The sequence below is a fragment of the Pristiophorus japonicus genome, chromosome 7 (genome assembly GCF_044704955.1).
Source record: "Pristiophorus japonicus isolate sPriJap1 chromosome 7, sPriJap1.hap1, whole genome shotgun sequence".
NCBI classification, from domain to species: domain Eukaryota; kingdom Metazoa; phylum Chordata; class Chondrichthyes; family Pristiophoridae; genus Pristiophorus; species Pristiophorus japonicus.
The window spans coordinates 3145944-3166787 of NC_091983.1; the positions used below are offsets into that span (position 1 = coordinate 3145944).

The 20844-nt window shown below is 48.8% G+C and overlaps 1 protein-coding gene across 1 annotated transcript in view; it reads right to left on the bottom strand.

Annotated features, from left to right (window-relative positions):
- LOC139266994 (pecanex-like protein 2) overlaps window positions 1–20844 on the bottom strand; it is a 140799-nt gene that overhangs the window by 100968 nt on the left and 18987 nt on the right. Inside the window, exons 4-5 of the mRNA XM_070884627.1 lie at window positions 13484–13592; window positions 441–570 (exon numbers count right to left, since the gene is read on the bottom strand). Of these exons, the coding sequence (XP_070740728.1) occupies window positions 441–570; window positions 13484–13592 (239 nt within the window). The remainder of the gene's footprint in view (window positions 1–440; window positions 571–13483; window positions 13593–20844) is intronic.

A 20844-nucleotide genomic window follows, 5' to 3' on the forward strand; every position in this document is an offset into this window, starting at 1 on the left:
GAAAGAGCGGGGGGAGTGGGACTAATTGGATCGCTCGTTCAAACAGCCGGCACAGCAACAATGGGCCGAATGGCCTCCCTCTGTGCTGTGTGATTCTACAAATGAATGGGAGTGGTCTTGAACTAGTTGTCCATCCCCATTCACACAGATTTTCATCTGCTCAAATTCGCAATTCATTTTTTTTTTGTAAGTCAACCAATCGAAAGAATACCTTGTTTTCACAATTCAGCTGGAGGAATGGGAGGAGCCCACCACCCTTATCTCCATCTGCTCTTATCGCCAGCTTTGGGCACTGAACACAGAGAGCTGGGCGAGTGGGGAAGTTACCCGAATGATGCCGTGAGGCAGGACAGCAGTTACGAACACCAGCACAGCAAGGTGGTCCATTCCCTGCCTCTGCCCAAGCTCGCAGACCCACACCAGCAAAATAAATCCCTTACTTGTAATTCTTCTCCCAGAACTTTACTGGCCTGACGTAGGAAGTCACGAAAATGGCGCTTCCAAGGAATGGTGCAAGAGGAGTGGAGAAGAGTGAAGATACAAGAACTTGGACGAAGAGCATAGCCGAATCTGATAGCGTGTTAAGGAATCAATTTCATAGTTGCTACAGAAGTGATACAGATATTGAATCAATACACGGAGACAGATTTAATGATCGGGACATGGTGACCTGACACATTGACGGATATACACACTAGCTCCAGAGTCTCGGCTGAGGGGCTTTTAAACGTCAGCCTGGCGAGAGTTTCTACCGTAAACTCTTTGCTCTCTGGTCGAAGTCAGATCCTCTCTAGTAAGGAGTCCGCCTCGCCTCTGACTCAGAAGGTCGTGGGCTCAAGCCCCACTCCAGAGACCTGATCCCATAGTCGAGGCTGACACTTCAATGGCAGTACTGAGGGAGCGTTGCACTTTCGAAGCTTGCAGCTGAGATGTTAAACCAAGGCCCGGACTGCCCTCGCAGGTGGTAGTGTAAGATCCCATGGTACTATTTTGAAGTAGAGTAGGAGAGGTAACCCCGATGTCAACATCATTAAAACAGCTTATCTGGTCATTATCACATTGCTGTTTGTGGGAGCTTGCTGTGCGCAAATTGGCTGCTGCGTTCCCCACATTACAACAGTGACTACACTTCAAAAAGTACGTTGGGTTATTCTGAAGTTGTGAAAGGCGCTGTATAAATGCAAGTTCTTTTTGCTTTCTTTCAATTGCTTCTGTTCTGTGACTGTTACCGCTGGTATTCCCCCAAAGATCTATCCTTGGCCCCCCCACTCCTCCTCAGCAACATGCTGCCCTTTGGCGACATTATCTGAAAACACGCCGTGTTGCACACCCTCTCACAACCCTTCCAATCTCCCTGATTTGTCACGCTGCCTGACATGCCTTTACTTGCAGTGGTCGCTGTTTCCTTCACTTAAACATTGGGAAGACCGAAGCCATTGTTTTTGACCTCTGCTACAAGTTCCGCACCTATGCTACCAACTCCATCCCTCTCCCTGGCCACTCTATCAGACTGAACAAAACTTCTCGCAACCTTGGCTACCTATTTGACCCTGAGCTGGCCTTCTGACTCATAGCCACAAGATTAAAAAGACCATCTATTTCCACCTCTGTAACATCGCCCGTCTCCACCCCTGCCTCAGCCCATCTGGCACTGAAACTCTAATCCATGCTGATGTTACCTCTAGACCTGACCATTCCAACGCTTTCCTGGCCGGCCTCCCACTGTCCATAAACTTCAGCTCATTCAAACCTGTGCTGACCATGTCCTAACTCATACCCAGTCCCACTCACCCATCACCCCCTGTGCTCACTGACCGTGTCCTAACTCACACCCAGTCCCGCTCATCCATCACCCCCTGTGCTCACTGACCATGTCCTAACTCACACCCAGTCCCACTCACCCATCACCTCCTGTGCTCACTGACCGTGTCCTAACTCATACCCAGTCCCGCTCACCCATCACCCCCTGTGCTCACTGACCGTGTCCTAACTCATACCCAGTCCCACTCACCCATCACCCCCTGTGCTCACTGACTGTGTCCTAACTCATACCCAGTCCCACTCACCCATCACCCGCTGTGCTCACTGACCATGTCCTAACTCACACCCAGTCCCGTTCACCCATCACCCCCTGTGCTCACTGACCGTGTCCTAACTCACACCCAGTCCCACTCACCCATCACCCCCTGTGCTCACTGACCATGTCCTAACTCACACCCAGTCCCGTTCACCCATCACCACCTGTGCTCACTGACCGTGTCCTAACTCACACCCAGTCCCGCTCACCCATCACCCCACTGTGCCCAGTGTCCTAACTCACACCCAATCCCACTCACCCATCACCCTTGTGCCCAGTGTCCTAACTCACACCTAGTCCCGCTCACCCATCACCCCCTGTGCTCACTGACCATGTCCTAACTCACACCCAGTCCCGCTCACCCATCACCCCCTGTGCCCCGTGTCTTATCTCACACCCAGTCCCACTCACCCATCACCCCCTGTGCCCCGTGTCTTATCTCACACCCAGTCCCTCTCACCCATCACTCCCTGTGCTCACTGACCTAAGGCTTTTAGTGCTGGATTTTCGGTCTTGATGTATTTGGGGCGGTAATGGTGGCGGGGCGGGAACGTTAGTGCCCGGGAACAGTTTGCACCTAAGTGGGTAAGGTTGGGTAGCTGGGCCATGAGTCAGGGCGCAGCGCTAAGGGAGGCGTTGTACCTTTCTTGGGTGTTAGGATGGGAATCTCCCGAGTTAAAGAGCCGGGCCGGGTTCGCTCCCAGAGACACCTGGTGGCAGGGGGAGGGGTACCTAAAAGAAATCCCACAAAAACGTTCCCAAAACATTGCCCACACCACAACACAAATCGCAAAAATATTAAAAGAAAGGCAATCGCACTTACCTTAGGTTCCCATTACTCACCTCTCCGCTGTCATTATCGTTGCACCGCCCGATTTCCCAGGCAGTCACTGCGGGGCGAACGGATCGGGCAGGAGTTAAAAATCGTGCCGGTGTCGCGACCAGGGCCGTTGCACAACGGGCGCAGCTCCTCCGGGTGGTGCTGCTCCGCGGGCGCCTCTAAACCCGACCCGAGGATCGCTGGAGGCTGGCCACCCGCCCAGAACACCTCACCCCACCATTGCTGCCGCTCCGGGGCGAAAAACGGAGCAGTCAAGACCGGAAAATCCAGTCCTTCATTTGTAAATTATTCTTTACTTCATCAACAAGCAGTAATTACCAATGTGCTTTGCAAACCATTCTCGCTTGATTGACCAGTCCTGAATATAAAGTGCATTAGTGGCCTGTGGAGCGAACGTTGATTTATAAGGGCAGGGTTTACACCATGGAATGTACAATATAGTAGTCTGGTAGTAGGTTGGGCACTTTGCCTTTAAGGCTACATATTCTACTTGATTGGTTTGGCGTGTTGGTCAGAGAACATACTCGGCTCCCAGCTGAGGAGCTCACAAGAGTTTAAGACTGACTTGCCTCTGTGCTTACACGGGACATCAGGAGCGTGACTGCCGATTTAACACTGGCTCGGCAAGTGTGTTAACAGATACCTCATTCAGATGCAACCAAATCAAACTGATTGAAACTATTTAAAGTTTTTTTTTAGAAAGAAAAAACTTACAGCTTAGCACAGCTCACAGCAATGCCCCCAAATACTTCCCATACATGATTGTGAAGGTCACTGACTGTAGTTCTATAGCTGGACATGGCAGGCATTTCACTCACAGCAAGGGCTATAATCTCCAGAGAGGTGAATGACCCAATTACTCTGCATTTCATCGTGTTGGGTGTGGGATGAATTGTAGCAACTCCCTGCTAGTCTTCAAATAATGCACAGGATTTCTACCACCGCAACAGATAGACAAGCGGTCTAACTTCATATCTGAAAGACAGCAGCTCCAACAGTGCGATGCTCCCTCAGTACTGCCCCTCCGACAGTGCAGCGCTCCCTCAGTACTGCCCCTCCGACAGTGCAGCGCTCCCTCAGTACTGCCCCTCCGACAGTGCATCACTCCCTCAGTACTGCACCTCCGACAGTGCAGCGCTCCCTCAGTACTGCCCCTCCGACAGTGCGTCTCTCCCTCAGTACTGCCCCTCCGACAGTGCAGCGCTTTCTCAGTACTGCCCCTCCGACAGTGCAGCGCTCCCTCAGTACTGCCCCTCCGACAGTGCAGTGCTCCCTCAGTACTGCCCCTCCGACAGTGCAGCGCTCCCTCAGTACTGCCCCTCCGACAGTGCGCCATTCCCTCAGTACTGCCACTCCGACAGTGCAGCACTCCCTCAGTACTGCCCCTCCGACAGTGCATCACTCCCTCAGTACTGCACCTCCGACAGTGCAGCGCTCCCTCAGTACTGCACCTCCGACAGTGCAGCGCTCCCTCAGTACTGCCCCTCCGACAGTGCGACTCTCCCTCAGTACTGCCCCTCCGACAGTGCAGCGCTTTCTCAGTACTGCCCCTCCAACAGTGCAGTGCTCCCTCAGTACTGCCCCTCCGACAGTGCGACTCTCCCTCAGTACTGCCCCTCCGACAGCACTGCTCTGGGAGTGACAGCCTGGATGGTGTGTAAGTCTCTGGAGTGGGACATGAAGTCTGTCATGTATTTAACCATCTTGCAATGACATAGTTATGTAACTGTAACTTGTGTACACTGTACCTGTACCCTAGAAATGCACACCCTGACCACAGGGGGTGAACTTGCAGGAGACACTCCTCACCTGGGTTTCCAGGTATAAAAGGGGAGGTCCCACCCAGGGTCAGGACTCCTTGGTCCTGGCAATAAAGGTGAAAGTCACAGAATGACCGTGTCTGATACATCCATGCCTCGTGAGAGTTTGTATGAAGATGCAGGGACAATACATTTGATGACGAGAAACGGGAATCACCGAACCAAGAGGATGGCCACCGGTGGCACAGAGGAACGTTACTGTGTGGGTGAGGACTGGGACGACTTCGTGGAAAGACTCCAGCAGAGCTTTGTCACAAAGGACTGGCTGGAAGAGACAGCGGCTGACAAGCGGAGGGCGCATCTACTGACCAGCTGTGGTCCACAGAAGTATGCGCTGATGAAAGACCTGCTCATACCCCAAAAGCTGGCGGATAAGTCCTTTGAAGAACTCAGCCAGCTGATCAGTGAGCAGCTCAAGCTGGCGAGTAGCGTACACATGGCCCGGCACTGGTTCTACTCTCACCGGCATCGGGAGGGTCAAAACATCTTGGACTTCATGGTGGAACTGCGGCGCTTGGCTAGTCTCTAAGTTCTCCGATGCCTGTAGGGGGAGATATTAAGGGACTTTTTCATCGAGGGCATTAAAAATGCCGGCTTTTTCAGGAAGCTCATAAAGACTAAGGACTTGACTTTAGAAGGGGCGGCGTTGATAGCTCAGACCTTTATGGCAGGGGAAGAGGAGACCAAGCTAATTTACGCGTGTAGCCCTGGTCCCAACGTGGCGATGGACCAGGGAGTTAACATGGTGAAGGCGGCTCGGGACCCCGCAGGAAGGCAAGGGCACTTCGAAACCGCCCAGGCAGCAACAGGCTCCAGGGTGGGCCCGCAACAAGGACAATGGAAAGGGGATCGGCAATTCACGCCATCTCGAGAAACAATGCGTCCCGAAATGGGATCATTAACACCTACCATCAGAGTGCTTAGAAACAGCCAAATGGGCAATCAAAGAGGAATGCCTGGTAATATCATTTTGTTAACAGCAATCTCAATCTCAGTTCATGCTGGAGGTGCGGGGGTAGACACACTGCGAGAAGCTGCAGGTTCCAGCAATATACCTGCAGGATTTGTAATGTCAGTGGACACTTGGCCAGGATGTGCAAAAAGGCAGTAGCGAGGCTAATCTGCGAGACAGAGGAACCAGATGAGGCATCTGCAATGCAGGATGAGGCCTGGGGTAAAGCAATAGATGCTGAAGTTCAGCGGGTTCATGTGGCTGACATCCACAGCTCATACACTAAAACGCCACCCATGATGATGAAAGTCTTACTGAATGGCATCCGGTGCACATAGAGCTGGATACGGGAGCTAGCCAGTCACTCATGAGCGCCCAACAATTTGAGACACTATGGCCACACAGAGCTAGAATGCATTGAGATGCAGCTATGGACGTACACCAAAGAGATCATCCCAGTGCTGGGCAGTGCAAACTTGGTGGTAACACATAATGGATTACAGAACCGGCTGCCACTTTGGATCATTTCGGGAAATGGCCCCGCGCTTTTGGGGAGGAGTTGGCTAGCTGAGATGAATTGGAAATAGGGGGGATGTGCACGCCATTTCATCTGTGGAGCGAAGTTCATGCTCACAGGTCCTGCAAAAATTCGGGTCACTGTTTCAACCTGGTGTCGGAACATTCAAGGGCACTAGAGTAGTGATACACATCACTCCGGACGCCAGACCAGTGCACCAGAGCGGTGCCATACGTGATGCGTGAGAAAATTGAATGTGAACTGGACAGGCTGCTGAGAGAGGGCAGAATTTCGGCTGTTGAATTCAGTGACTGGGCAAGTCCCATCATTCCCGTCCTCAAAGCAGATGGCTCAGTGAGGATTTGTGGTGACTACAAAGCCACCATCAACTGAGTATCGCTGCAAGACCAATACCCGCTTCCGAGAGCGGAGGACCTTTTTGCCACGCTGGCAGGTGGCAAGCTGTTCATGAAGTTGGACCTCACTTCAGCCGACATGACTCAGGAACTGGCTGAAGAATCCAAGCTTCTGACCACCATCACGACGCACAAGGGATTATTTTTCTACAACAGGTGTCCATTTGGCATTCGTTCGGCAGCAGCCATCTTTCAGAGAAACATGGAAAGTTTGCTCAAATCCATTCCTGGAACGATCGTATTCCAAGACGACATTCTCATAACGGGTCGAGACACCGAAGAACATCTCCACAGCCTGGAGGAGGTGCTACACCGACTGGACCGGGTAGGCTTGTGGCTGAAAAAGGCCAAGTGTGTGTTTTTGGCCCCAGAGATCGAGTTTTTGGGCAGGAGGGTGGCTGCAGACGGAATCCGGCCCACTGAATCCAAAACGGCAACACGTCAGAGTTGCGATCATTCCTGGGACTTTTTAACTATTTTGGGGATTTTCTGCCGAACTTAAGCACATAGTTGGAGCCGTTACACATGCCCCTGCATAAAGGTTGTGAATGGTTTTGGGGGGACTGTCAAGAACGGGCTTTTAATAAGGCGAGGAACCTGCTGTGTTCCAACAAACTGTTGACTTTGTATGACCCCTGTAAAAAACTGGTTTTAACATGCGATGCGTCATCCTATGGGGTTGGGTGTGTGTTGCAGTAGGTTAACGATGACGGCCGACTCCAACCGGTAGCTTATGCCTCCAGGTCGCTCTCCCAGGCAGAGCGTGGATACGGCATGGTCGAGAAGGAAACACTCGCGTGTGTTTACGGTGTTAAAAAGATGCACCAGCACCTTTTTGGTAGACAGTTTGAGCTAGAGACGGGCTACAAGCCATTAACATTCTTGTTGTCTGACAGCAAGGCTGTCAACACCAATGCGTCAGCTCGCATACAGCGCTGAGCCCTCACGCTGATTGCGTATGACTACACCATACGGCACTGGCCAGGCACTGAAAATTGCGCCCATGCGCTCAGCAGGCTCCCACTGGCCACCACCGAGGGGGCGTCAGAGCAGTGTTCCGAGATGGTCATGGTCTTTGAGGCTTTTGACACTGCGGACTCCCCCATTACAGCCCGCCAGATCAAACTCTGGACCAACAGGGACCCCCTCCTATCCATGATAAAGAAATGTGTCCTGACTGGGGTTTGGGTGCCCGCACACAGGGCGTGCCCCGAGGAGGTCAGACCGTTTCAGAGCCGGATGGATGAGCTCTCCATCCAAGCCGACTGCCTGCTATGGGACAGCCGGTAGTCATGCCCCAGAAAGGAAGGGAAGCGTTCATCAGGGAACTCCACAGCGAGCACCCTGGCATTGTGTTAATGAAGGCCATTGCCCGGTCACATGTATGGTGGCCAGGGATTGACTCAGACCTGGAACACTGTGTTCACAGGTGCACAATGTGTGCCCAGCTGGGCAATGCCCCCAGGGAGGCCCCACTCAGCCCGTGGTCCTGGCCCACCAGACCATGGTCACGTATTCACGTAGACTATGTGGGCCCGTTCATGGGGAAAATGTTCCTGATCGTTGTCGATGCATACTCAAAGTGGATCGAGTGGATCATATTGAACTCGTGCACGACATCCATCACCGTGGAGAGTCTGCATACGGTTTTCGCGACCCATAGCTTGCTGGACATCCTGGTCAGCGACAATGGCCAGTGTTTCACCAGCCATGAATTCCAGGAGTTTATGTTGGGCATTGGTATCAAGCACGTCCGGACAGCGCCGTTCAAGCCGACTTCCAATGGCCAGGCGGAACGGGTGGTCCAAGTCATAAAATATGGCATGCTACGCATCCAAGGACCCTCCCTTCAGTACCACCTATCGCGCCTCCTGCTGGCCTACAGGTCCCGCCCGCACTCTTCGTGAAACGCACGCCCAAGATGTGGCTGTCCCTCATTCACCCAGCCCTGGCAGACATTGTTGAGGGCAAGCGCCACTCCCAAACCGAGCTCCATGATCGAAACTCAAGTGGGGGGTGTATAGAAATAGATGAAATATGCTTTACCATGCTTTGGGACCCAAGTGGCTTGAGGGCTCCGTAATTGGCAAAGAAGGGAATAGAGTCATGGTGGTCCGACTAAACAATGGGCAGATATGCCGCAAACACTTGGACCAAGTAAAGAAAAGGTTCGGCATAGACACGGAGGAACCTGAAGAAGAGCATGAGATGGCAACCACACCACTGCCGGCGGACGAGCAACAAAGACAGCCCTCAGCATGCACAGTCCCTGCGGCCAGCCCGGACTCACCTCAAGTGACAGAGATGCGTGCCGAGGCTCAGCCACCAGAGCCACAACTGAGGCGCTCCACGAGAGAGCGTCGACCACCCGACAGACTTAACCTCTGAAACAAAAAGACTTAAGGGGGGAGGTGATGTCATGTATTTAACCATCTTGCAATGACATAGTCATGTAACTGTAACTCGTGTACACTGTACCTGTATCCTAGAAATGCACACCCTGACCACAGGGGGTGAACTTGCAGGAGACACTCCTCACCTGGGTTTCCAGGTATAAAAGGGGAGGTCCCACCCAGGGTCAGCACTCCTTGGTCCTGGCAATAAAGGTGAAGGTCACAGAGTGACCGTGTCTGATATATCTATGCCTCATGTGAGTTTGTAGTAAGGTGCAGGGACACTACAAAGTCACGCCCCTCTGACTCGAAAAGGAGAGTGCTATCCACTGAGCCAAACTGACAAGGGTCAACTTTCACATTGTTTTGTTGAAAAGGTGACTACAAAACCCAGCGGCCATAGTGACTGGAATCAATCCATTGACATGACAGAACATCAATAGTGCAGAGATCAGCGGGGTAACCAACGGCTCCCACAACATGAACTGTAGCCGGGCAATTCCACAGCCTTCTGCTGTTCCACCGGACTTACCTTGCCGTTTGTGCCACACTTCTGCTGAAGTTTTGTGGCGGAGAGGGAACAAGTGGCCAGGAAATTCCCGGCCTATCTCATGTACACAACGTTGGTCATTTTTTTCAATGAAAAGATTGAGTAAGGTAGCTTTTATATGCTGTATGTGGACGGATGCTATAGCAGTGAGCTCTTCAGACAGGCACCAGAGAACGGATTACTGTCATATAGCATCGTGTTATCGACTGAGTTGTAAACTCCATCTCGCTATCAGCATCCGACAACCTGACAACACTTTGTCAGTTTTAAACCTCACTCGTACAAAGAATCCCAGATCCCTAACTCCAAGCGCGGTCAGATTCCTGGCTCCATCACACTGTCTGCTCTGAAACCCAAGCCTTTGTACAGGAGCTGATCATTTCCACACACAATCTAACGAGAAAAGATTCCGACAGGATTTCAGCTAAGATGCATTTGGTGTGAGTGAGTGCCATTTAAAGCATCAGTCTTACACCAGAATAATCATCATTAAGCAATTCATGGGGCATCGCTTCCTCACCTCCAGTTGCTGGACGATTTATACGTTAATCGCGACGAGCGCCAGTAAACTATCGGTTATTTTGTCAGCTAAATCTGGGCCAATGTTTGATTTCCTACTGCAATGTAGATATCTGTGACAACGCTCACAGGTTTGGGCGCCGGAGGGACTGGAGTGCATCATCATCCCCGGCAACAAAATGTTAATTTGATGTTTTTTGTCTAAAGTTTTAATTTGTTTAACATGTCGGTTTTAGTGCCCCTTCCCCCCCCCCTTTTAGCCAGGGGGCACTTGTATAATTTGTGTTTTGGTGCCCTCAGGAAAAAAAACCCAAAAAACCAGGGGGCATCTGAAAAGGTTTTGGAGTGTGACCCCCCTTTAACCAGGATTGTTTTCGACAAAAATAGTTGTAGAGCTGTTGGGCACTGGAGGGACTGGAGTGCATCATCACCCCCGGCAACCAAAGTGTAATTTGTTTAAGTTGGTCATTTTAGTGCCACCTCCCACCTTTTAGCCACGGGGCACTTGTATAATTTGTGTTTTTAGTGCCCTCAAAAAAAAGGGCACATGTTTGAAACTGTTTGGAGTGTGCCCCCCACCACCGCCCCTTTAAAAATGGGGCACTTGATTGAAGTGCACAACTAAAAATAGTTGTAGAGCTGTTGCAAGTAAGCATGATGCCTCTCCTGGGCCGATGTCCGGCTCGCGTCCAAAGCCATCGAGTCACTAAAAACAGCACTGGGCTCTGACGCCACTAGGTGTGTCTAGGAGGCTCAAGCACGTGGGGAGATCCTGTCCGAACTGACCCCCGTCTGGACGGAATTCCTCATCGGTGCCAAGTCCCGAAACCTCCGGCGCCTCACATCTTGAGCTTCCTCCAGGAAATCCCCTCCGTGCCTTTCAGTTCTGCACAGAGGGGTTTCCTATACGAGCTGCTCTTGCACACTCTCCATGTTGCCATCCTCGTCTGCCGTCCAGACACGCCATGCTGCACCATCTTGCCGTCTGGAGGAGGCGGGAGTCCCCAATGGAGGGCTCTCTACGCGGGAGTCTTCCCTTTATTTATTGGGGACTTGGCCTGGAGGGTGTTGCACGGAGCAGTCCCGTGCAATAAATTTTTAAGTCGGTTCACGGGCTCCCAGGCTGCCTGTAATTTCTGCAGTCTAGAGGAGTCTGTGTTCCACATTTTTATTGAATGTGCGAGGTTGCAGCCCTTCTTCCATTATTTCTGGTTGCATTTCAGTCCCACACTCCTGATCTTTGGGCACCCTGTGCGGAGGGGAGCAGGCAGGTCGGAAGGCCTCCTCGTAGGACTCGTTGGGCACGGCCAAGGGGGCCATCAACCGGTCCAAGCAGCGGGCGGTCGAGGGGGTCGTTCAGCCCGACTGCCTGCCTCTCTTCCGTGGTTACATCCGAGCCAGGGTGTCCCTGGAGATGGAGCACGCGGTGTCCACCGGTACGCTCGCGGCCTTCCATGAGAGGTGGGGGCCGGAGGGACTGGAGTGCATCATGACCCCTGGGAATAGAATTTAAATTTAATTTGGCAAAGTTCCTAGTTTGTTTGTAAATTTGTGGGTTCTAGTGCACTAGATTTAAAATAGTTGTAGAGCTGTTGCATTGTGAGTGGCTTAGCCAGTCACGTGATGTTCACAAGACTCAATGGCCTGGAAATCGTGGCCTTCTGGGTCCGTACGGAGTGTGTACGGAGTGTGTACGACCCGGGAAGACATCAGAAAAGCCGGTTTTCAGCGCACAATGCACATGTACTGAAAACCGGCTTTTCCGATCTGTCGAGCTGGAGCTAGATAGATCCAACGCATCTCGGGAGCGAGAACATTTGCACGGGCAATACTGCGGGATTTACCCATATCTTGCCCAGAAAATGTCCTCAAAACTCTTGCGCCTGATAAAAGCAGGTGCGTAGCCTACTGTTACAGGCATAAGAGTTTAAAAACATACAAAAATATAATAAATTAAGTGAAAAAAACATATTTTTAAATATCCTGCCCACCACGTTACATTTATTTTTAACCATAATTAAAAAAACGTTTAAAAACTCGGAAATTTTTTTTTTCTCTCGGATATTTATTAACTTTAATTTTAATTATGTGAGGTGTGTTTTTTATTTTATTACGGTGTTTAGTGTGTTTGGGTTTTCCCCCCCATTAATAGCAATGGGAACTGGTCGATACGGAGCTCCCATTGCTATTAATGAGAAAGCTGTGGAATACTGGACCTGATTGGCTGAGCAGTCACACGTGACTGCACCGTCTCCATGGGAACCTGGAGGAGGGGAGCGCGCTCCGCCGCGCGGGAAGAGAAGGCCCCCCCACCAGAATCCCACGCTCCTCCCGGACCACCAGGTAAATTCGTAGAAATATTTCAGGTCGGAGGAATCTCCGACCGGAATTTCAGCCCCAATAAAACTCCAGCCAGTTGGGTTTGGGTCATCCACGATGAGGCTTGCAGTTGTGAGCAAAGTGAACGAACTGGTAACGTGTAGTGTGATTATTAAACCTTTGCTAATAAACCAACTAGTTCTTAATAGCAATGTGTTGCTATGAATTCTTAAGCAAAGAACCCATGAAGAAATACATTACACCTACCAATTTTTAATGTTGGTTATTGCTGACATTTTAAGGACTTAAAAAACCCACACAACCTGAACATTATAACAGTTGTTGGCCCTGTGAAAGCAGAAGCGAGTTGTATTCAATGAACGGTTTTGCTCAGTACGAATGTTAACGCAGACATTCAGCTCCTTGAATGCACAGCTCCCCTGGAGACAATCCCCCACCCACCCACACACACGTTAACCCCTTCAATCCCCCATCCACGTTAACCCCTTCAATCCCCCACCCACACACGTTAACCCCTTCAATCCCCCACCCACACCCATACACGTTAACCCCTTCAATTCCCCCAGCCGTACACGTTAACCCCTTCAATCCCCCAGCCATACACGTTAACCCCTTCAATCCCCCACCGATACACATTAACCCCTTCAATCCCCCACCCATGCACGTTAACCCCTTTAATTCCCCACCCACCCACACGTTAACCCCTTCAATCCCCCACCCATACACATTACCCCCTTCAATCCCCCACCCATACACGTTAACCCCTTCAATCCCCCAGGCATACATGTTAACCCCTTCAATCCCCCACCCATACACGTTAACCTCTTCAATCCCCCAGGCATACATGTTAACTCCTTTAATCCCCCACCCATACACGTTAATGCCTTCAATCCCCCACCCACACCCACACACATTAACCCCTTCAATTCCCCACCTACCCGTTAACCCCTTCAATCCCCCCCCGACACACTTTAACCCCTTCAATCCCCCACCTACCCACACATGTTACCCCTTCAATCCCCCACCCACCCGCACACTAACCATATTGAAAAGGATACGGGGCACGGCGAAGGGCTGTGCGAAAGCATGAAAGGCTGAGCCCCAGGCAATCTGCCAGGGGGCAATGTAGGTCAGCACAAACTGCAGCTTGTGCAGCAAGTCCCACAGCTGCACACAGAAAGAAAGAATATCCATCAACATTGCATGACAGTCACTGCCAACAAGTCCCCTTTAAACTCCACGGCAGCATCCTGTAAACTTGATAAACTGTGCTATACTCTCTCTTTCCACATTGAAAATTGATGCTTAAAAAGTCCCGCAAGGTGACACACAGAAAACCTACTGCCATTTCTTAAACGGTAACAGTATTCCAGCATTGAAAGGACTACCGTCCAAAAAATACAACTGAAATAATAAAATGCGAACATTGTGCAGCAGGTGAGATAGTCCAGCCCCTTGCTGAGAACATATTCTGTAAACCCATACAGTTATCCATTTAATGTTGTTTCACAGACAGCAAACCAACCCCTCCAGCTTGGCTGGCTTGAATTGCAATATTATGCTGGGTTTTTACTACGTGGCTCGCAATAATTTTGCAACTGGTTTGTAAATCTGGCAATGCTGTAACTTCAGATAGTAAACTAACTGGAGGGAGCCACAATGTCCTTCCTTAAATGGCAGGGACTTGTTCAGTTGAGCAGACCTGCAACAGTCTCCATAATGCCCTTAGTCTGCCCAGTTTTACTGATGTCGATTCTGTAATGGTACCAGGGTTTAATTTATGAGGATAGTTTGCATAAACTGGCTTTGAGTTCCCTTGAGTTTCGAAGTTTGAGAGGTGATCTAATTGAGGTCTTTAAAATGATAAAAAGATTCGATAAGGTAGATCGAGAGAAACTATTTTCTTGGGTGGGGAGTCCAGAACAAGGGGCATAAGCTTAAAATTAGAGCCAGGCCATTCAGGGGTGATGTCAGGAAGCATTTCTTCATGCCAAGGGCAGTGGGAATCTGGAACTCTCTCCACTAAAAGGCTGTGGATGCTGGGCGACAATTGAAATTTTAAAGACTGAGCTCACTTGATGCTCGTCGGGTAAGGGTATCAAGGGATTATGGTTCAAAGATGGGTAAATTAAATGGAGATATAAATCAGCCGTGATCTGATTGAATAACGGAGAAGGCTAGAGGGGCTTAACAGCCTCCTCCCGTTCCTATGTTCGAGTGGGTCTTTACTAGTCCTATATATTAGGCCTTTCAATGTTGGGATCAAAATAATTCGGGAATACGTGCGAAGCAAATTGTTCTGGGATGTTAATGTCTTGGCTGACCCAAATACATTCTGATCTAACAGCTCCTGTCACCAGGAAACAATTATGCTGCTTTTGCCTAATTTTTGTCTGCATTTTTTTAGTTTCACAGCATAATCACAATTTAAATCTATGCCATAGCCTTTTCTAGTTTTAACCTTTATACTGCGAGGAATGTAATTAATGCAGTCATTTTAATCCTAATTAATCTTACAGTAACAGTTCTTATTTTTCAAAGAAAGACTTTTGTTTTCTTTTACAGGGGTCGAAAGTAAAGATGTGTGTAAAAGGGAGTGCTCATTTGACTTCCTCCCGACCCATCTCTTCATTTTTTACCACCATCATCCCTTTTGTCATTTAATCTCTCCTGCCTCCCACCCTATCACAGACCTTTCCTCCCCTCCCCCTATCCCTGCCTCTGCACTGGCTTAAAACCTGTTACATCTCGAACACCTTCCCGTTCTGATGAAAGGTCATCGACCTGAAACGTTAACTGTTTCGTTCTCTCCACAGAGGCTGTCTGACTCCAGCATTTTCCCTTTCAGATTTCCAGCACCGCAGTATTTTGCATCTGAAGGGTTGCTTTGTATGAGAATTTTTAATGTAAAATGAAAAAAAGTATCACTAAACCTATTTCTGGGATGGGGGGGATTGTCCAATGAGGACAGAGCGAGTAGATTAGGCCAATATTCTCTACAGTTTAGAAGAATAGATGATCTAATTCAAACATATAAAATTCTTAAAGGGCTCGACAGGGTGGATGCAGGGAGTATGTTTCCCCTGGCTGGGGAGTCTAGAACCAGGGGTCAAAGTCTCAGAATAAGGGGTCGGCCATTTAGGACTGAGATGAGGAGAAACTTCTTCACTCAGAGGGTGGAGAATCTCTGGAATTCTCTACCCCAGAGGGCTGTGGAGGCTCAGTCTTTGGGTATCTTCAAAACAGAGATCGATAGATTTTTGGATATTAAGGGAATCAAGGGATATGGGGATAGTGTAGGAAAGTGGAGTTAAGGTGAATGATCAGCCATGATCTTATTGACTGGTGGAGCAGGCTCGAGGGGCCAAATGGTCTACTCCTGCTCCTAATTCTTAAGTTACAAATTCACAAACTACAATCAGAAATTGTTTGTAACAACTTGTATAATGCCTTTAAAGTAGTGAAGTGCATCAAGGCACTTTACAGAGAGAGGCAGGACGTCGAGCTGGAGTTGGGAAAGCTTTGGGGAAGTGACTGACGACTGGAGATAGTTCATAACTCGCAACAAAAATATAGCCCAATGAGAAGGAAAGACTAAGAGAAGGGATAACCATCCATGGCTAACTAAGGAAATAAGGGAGGGTATCAAATTGAAAACTAGGGCATACAATGTGGCCAAGACTAGTGGGAGGCCAGAGGATTGGGAAATTTTTAAAAGCCAGCAAAGAACGACTAAAAAAATAATAAAAAGAGAGGGAAGATAGATTATGAAAGTAAACTAGCACAAAATATGAAAACAGATAGTAAGAGTTTCTACACGTACATAAAAAGGAAAGAGTGACTAAAGTAAATGTTGGTCCCCTGGAGGATGAGACTGGGGAATTAATAATGGAGAACAGGGAAATGGCAGAGACTTTGAACAAATATTTTGTATCGGTCTTCATGGTAGAAGATATTAAAAACATCCCAATAGTGGATAATCAAGGGGCTATAGGGACTTTTTATGTACCTGTAGAAACTCTTACTATCTGTTTTTATATTTCATGCTAGTTTGCTTTCATAATCTATCTTCCCTCTCTTTATTATTTTTTTTAGTCGTTCTTTGCTGGCTCTTAAAACTTTCTCAATCCTCTGGCCTCCTACTAGTCTTGGCCACATTGTATGCCCTTGTTTTCGATTTGATACCATCCCTTATTTCTTTAGTTAGCCACGGATGGTTGTCCCTTCTCTTACAGTCTTTCATTGGAATATATATTTAGTTGAGAGTTATGAAATCACTTAGGAAGTAGTACTCGGTAAAATAATGGGACTAAAGGTGGACAAGTCCCCTGGACCTGATAGCTTACATCCTCAGGTCTTAAAATAAGTGGCTGCAGAGATAGTGGATGCATTGGTTGTAATCTACCAAAATTCCCTGGATTCTGGGGAGGTCCCAGCGGATTGCAAAACCGCAAATGTAACGCCCCTATTTAAAAAAGGAGGCAGACAGAAAGCAGGAAACTATAGACCAGTTAGCCTAACATCTGTCATTGGGAAAATGCTGGAGTCCATTATTAAGGAAGCAGTAGCAGGACATTTGGAAAAGCATGATTCAATCAAGCAGAGTCAGCATGGTTTTATGAAAGGGAAATCATGTTTGACAAATTTGCTGGAGTTCTTTGAGGATATAATGAGCAGGGTGGATAAGGGGGAACCAGTGGATGTGGTGTATTTGGATTTCCAGAAGGCATTCGTTAAGGTGCCACATAAAAGGTTACTGCACAAGATAAAAGTTCACGGGGTTGGGGGTAATATATTAGCATGGATAGTGGATTGGCTAACTCACAGAAAACAGAGTGTCGGGATAAATGGGTAATTTTACGGTTGGCAAACAGTGACTAGTGGGGTGCAACAGGGATCGGTGCTGGGGCCTCAACTATTTACAATATATATTAATGACTTGGACGATGGGACTGAGTGTAATGTAACCAAGTTTGCTGATGATACAAAGATGGGTGGGAGAGCAAATGGAGTATAATGTGGGAAAATGTGAGGTTATCCACTTTGGAAGAAAAAATAGAAAAGCAAATTATAATTTAAATGGAGAAAAATTGCAAAGTGCTTCAGTACAGAGGGACCTAGGGGTCCTTGTGCATGAAACACAAAGTTAGTATGCAGGTACAGCAAGTAATCAGGAAGGAAAATGGAAGTTGGCTTTTATTGCAAGGGGGAGAGTGTATAAAAGCAGAAAAATCCTGCTTACTGTACAGGGTATTGGTGAGGCCACACCTGGAGTACTGCGTACAGTTTTGGTCTCTGTATTTAAGAAAGGATATACTTGCATTGGAGGCTGTTCAGAGAAGGTTCACAAGGTTGATTCCAGAGATGAGGGGGTTGAGTTGTGAGGATAGTTTGAGCAGATTGGGCCTATACACATTGGAGTTCAGAAGAATGAGAGGTGATCTTATTGAAACATGTAAGATAATGAGGGAGCTCAACAAGGTGGTTGCAGAGAAGATGTTTCCACTCATAGGGGAAACTAAAACTAGGGGACATAGTCTCAGAATAAGGGGTCGCCCATTTAAAACTGAGATGGAGGAATTTCTTCTCAGCGGGTTGTAAATCTGTGGAATTCTCTGCCCGAGAGAGCTGTGGAGGCTGGGTCATTGAATATATTTAAGGCGGAGATAGACAGATTTGTGAGCGATAAGGGAGTAAGGGGTTATAGGGAGCGGGCAGGGAAGTGGAGCTGAGTCCATGATCAGATCAGCCACGATCTCATTGAATGGCGGAGCAGGCTCGAGGGGCCGCATGGCCTCCTCCTGCTCCTATTTCTTATGAAATGTAAGAGATTCCATTTATCCGTAGCTCTAACTTTACCATTCATTTCTTATTGTTGTTTTGCTAATAGCTCCCCTTTCACAATCTGTAAAATATCATCCTTTTTACTCTGTCAACTCCCACAGCCGTCGCCAGTCACACGAGAACATTTGTCTACGTATGCTTCACTATCATTTGCCTGTCACGGTGGCCAGATGTCGGTGTTCACAGCTCCCTGCAGACAGGCGGGGGAAGAGAAATGGCTCCTCACAAAGTCAGCACCAGCAAAACGTCTTAATGCAGAATATTCCATCTCAGATTCCGCACTGCCCTCTCCCCCACTACCAAAGCCCCGAATGGCCAATTCACCTTTATTGAGGATTTATTAGTAAGCTGATAAATAAGCAACAAAAATAACAAGAATCTACTGCGTTCCCCGTCTCACTTGATAGCCGGGAGTGGGAGTTCGCACAATGCGTTCTGTCACAGCACTAATCTACAGAGCTATCATCTGCAAATTAACCTTTAATTAAGAGTTTTCAGAAGCCAGCACCGTGCAGTTACCATAGCAACTGAAAGCGTTATCCCCCTCACTCACCATCCCTACATTGCAGTAATTCAATAACTGCTAATTAGTTTCAATAACACATGAATATGAGTCACTGCTGCTGCCAAGGAAATGTTTGCGAAAATACCTCCACACGCTCCTTCACGCAAGCTTTTCACTGTTGATCTGTACAGGAACAATTACCCAAATCCAAACTTCAACGCTCAATGTGTTGTTCAAGTCTGACTCTTATTTTGAAAGTGGGTGCGGATGTTTTAGTCCTGCCTTTATATGGTCAGGCCAGCCTTTATATCTTTGTACTCGTGTATGATTGCAGATAGTAATTAAGCTAAAAATAAAATCCTTGAGAGACTCGAGCTGGTGGGAATTGATCACTGTGATACATATCACAGTGAGGTTGCATTTTCATTCTGTGAAATCTTCCTTCTAACTGTCCCACAGATATCATCAGGGGTACCATGCTGAAACGTCGTCTGTACACAGGAACAGGCCATTCACGAGGTCCGACACCAACTCCAGTGTGCCAGCACAGCCTTCAGTCGCCTGAGGAAGAGAATGTTCGAAGATCAGGCCCTCAAATCTGGCACCAAGCTTATGGTGTACAGGGCCGTAGTAATACCCGCCCTCCTGTGTGGCTCAGAGACGTGGACCATGTACAGTAGACACCTCAAAAAGCCGGAGAAATACCACCAGCGCTGACTCCGCAAGATCCTACAAATCCCCTGGAAGGACAGATGCACCAACGTCAGTGTTCTCGATCAGGCCAACATCCCCAGCATTGAAGCACTGACCACACTCGATCAGCTCTGTTGGGCGGGCCACATTGTCCGCATGCCCGACACAAGACTCGCAAAGCAAGCGCTCTACTCAGAATTCCTACACGGCAAGCGAGCCCCAGGTGGGCAGAGGAAACGTTACAAGGACACCCTCAAAGCCTCCCTGATAAAGTGCAACATCCCCACTGACACCTGGGAGTCCCTGGCCAAAGACTGCCCTAAGTGGAGGAAGTGCATCCGGGTGGGTGCTGAGCACCTCGGGTCTCGTCGCCGAGAGCATGCAGAAAACAAGCGCAGGCAACGGAAGGAGCATGTAGCAAACCAGTCCCACCCACCCTTTCCTTCAACCACAGTCTGTCCCACCTGTGACAGAGACTGTAATTCCCATATGGGACTGTTCAGTCACCTGAGAACTCACTTTTAGAGTGGAAGCAAGTCTTCCTCGACTCTGAGGGACTGCCTATGATGATAGAAACATAGAAATTTACAGCGCAGAAGGAGGCCATCTCGGCCCATCGTGTCCGCGCCGGCCGACAAACAACTGCACGGCCCTTGGTCAGCAGCCCTAAAGGTTACATATAAACCTATGAACAATGATGAAAAGGCAGAGAGCATCCAGCCCAACCAATCCGCCCCACACAACTGTGACACCCCTTATACTGAAACATTCTACACTCCACCCCAACCGGAGCCATGTGATCTCCTGGGAGAGGCAAAAACCAGATAAAAACCCAGGTCAATTTAGGGAGAGAAAATCTGGGAAAATTCCTCTCCGACCCATCCAGGCGATCGAAACTAGTCCAGAAGATCACCCTGGCCGTATTCTATTCCCTGCAGTACTTACCATTATATCTGCTCCGTCCAACAAAAGGTCATCCAGTCTAATCCCAATTACCAGCTCCAGATCCATAACCCTGCAGGTTACTGCACTTTAAGTGCCCATCCAACCATCTCTTAAAAGTGGTGAGGGTTTCTGCATCCACCACTCTTCCAGGCAGCGAGTTCCAGACCCCCACAACCCTCTGCGTAAAGAAGCCCCCCCTCAAATCCCCTCTAAACCTTCCACCAACCACCTTAAAACGATGCCCCTTCGTAATAGACCCATCTACCAATGGAAATAGGCCCTTACTATCCACTATGTCCAGGCCCCTCAATATTTTGTACACCTCAATGAGGTCTCCTCTCAACTTCCTCTGTTCCAATGAGAACAAACCCAGCCTATCCAATCTGTCCTCATAACTAAAATTCTCCATTCCAGGCAGCATCCTAGTAAATC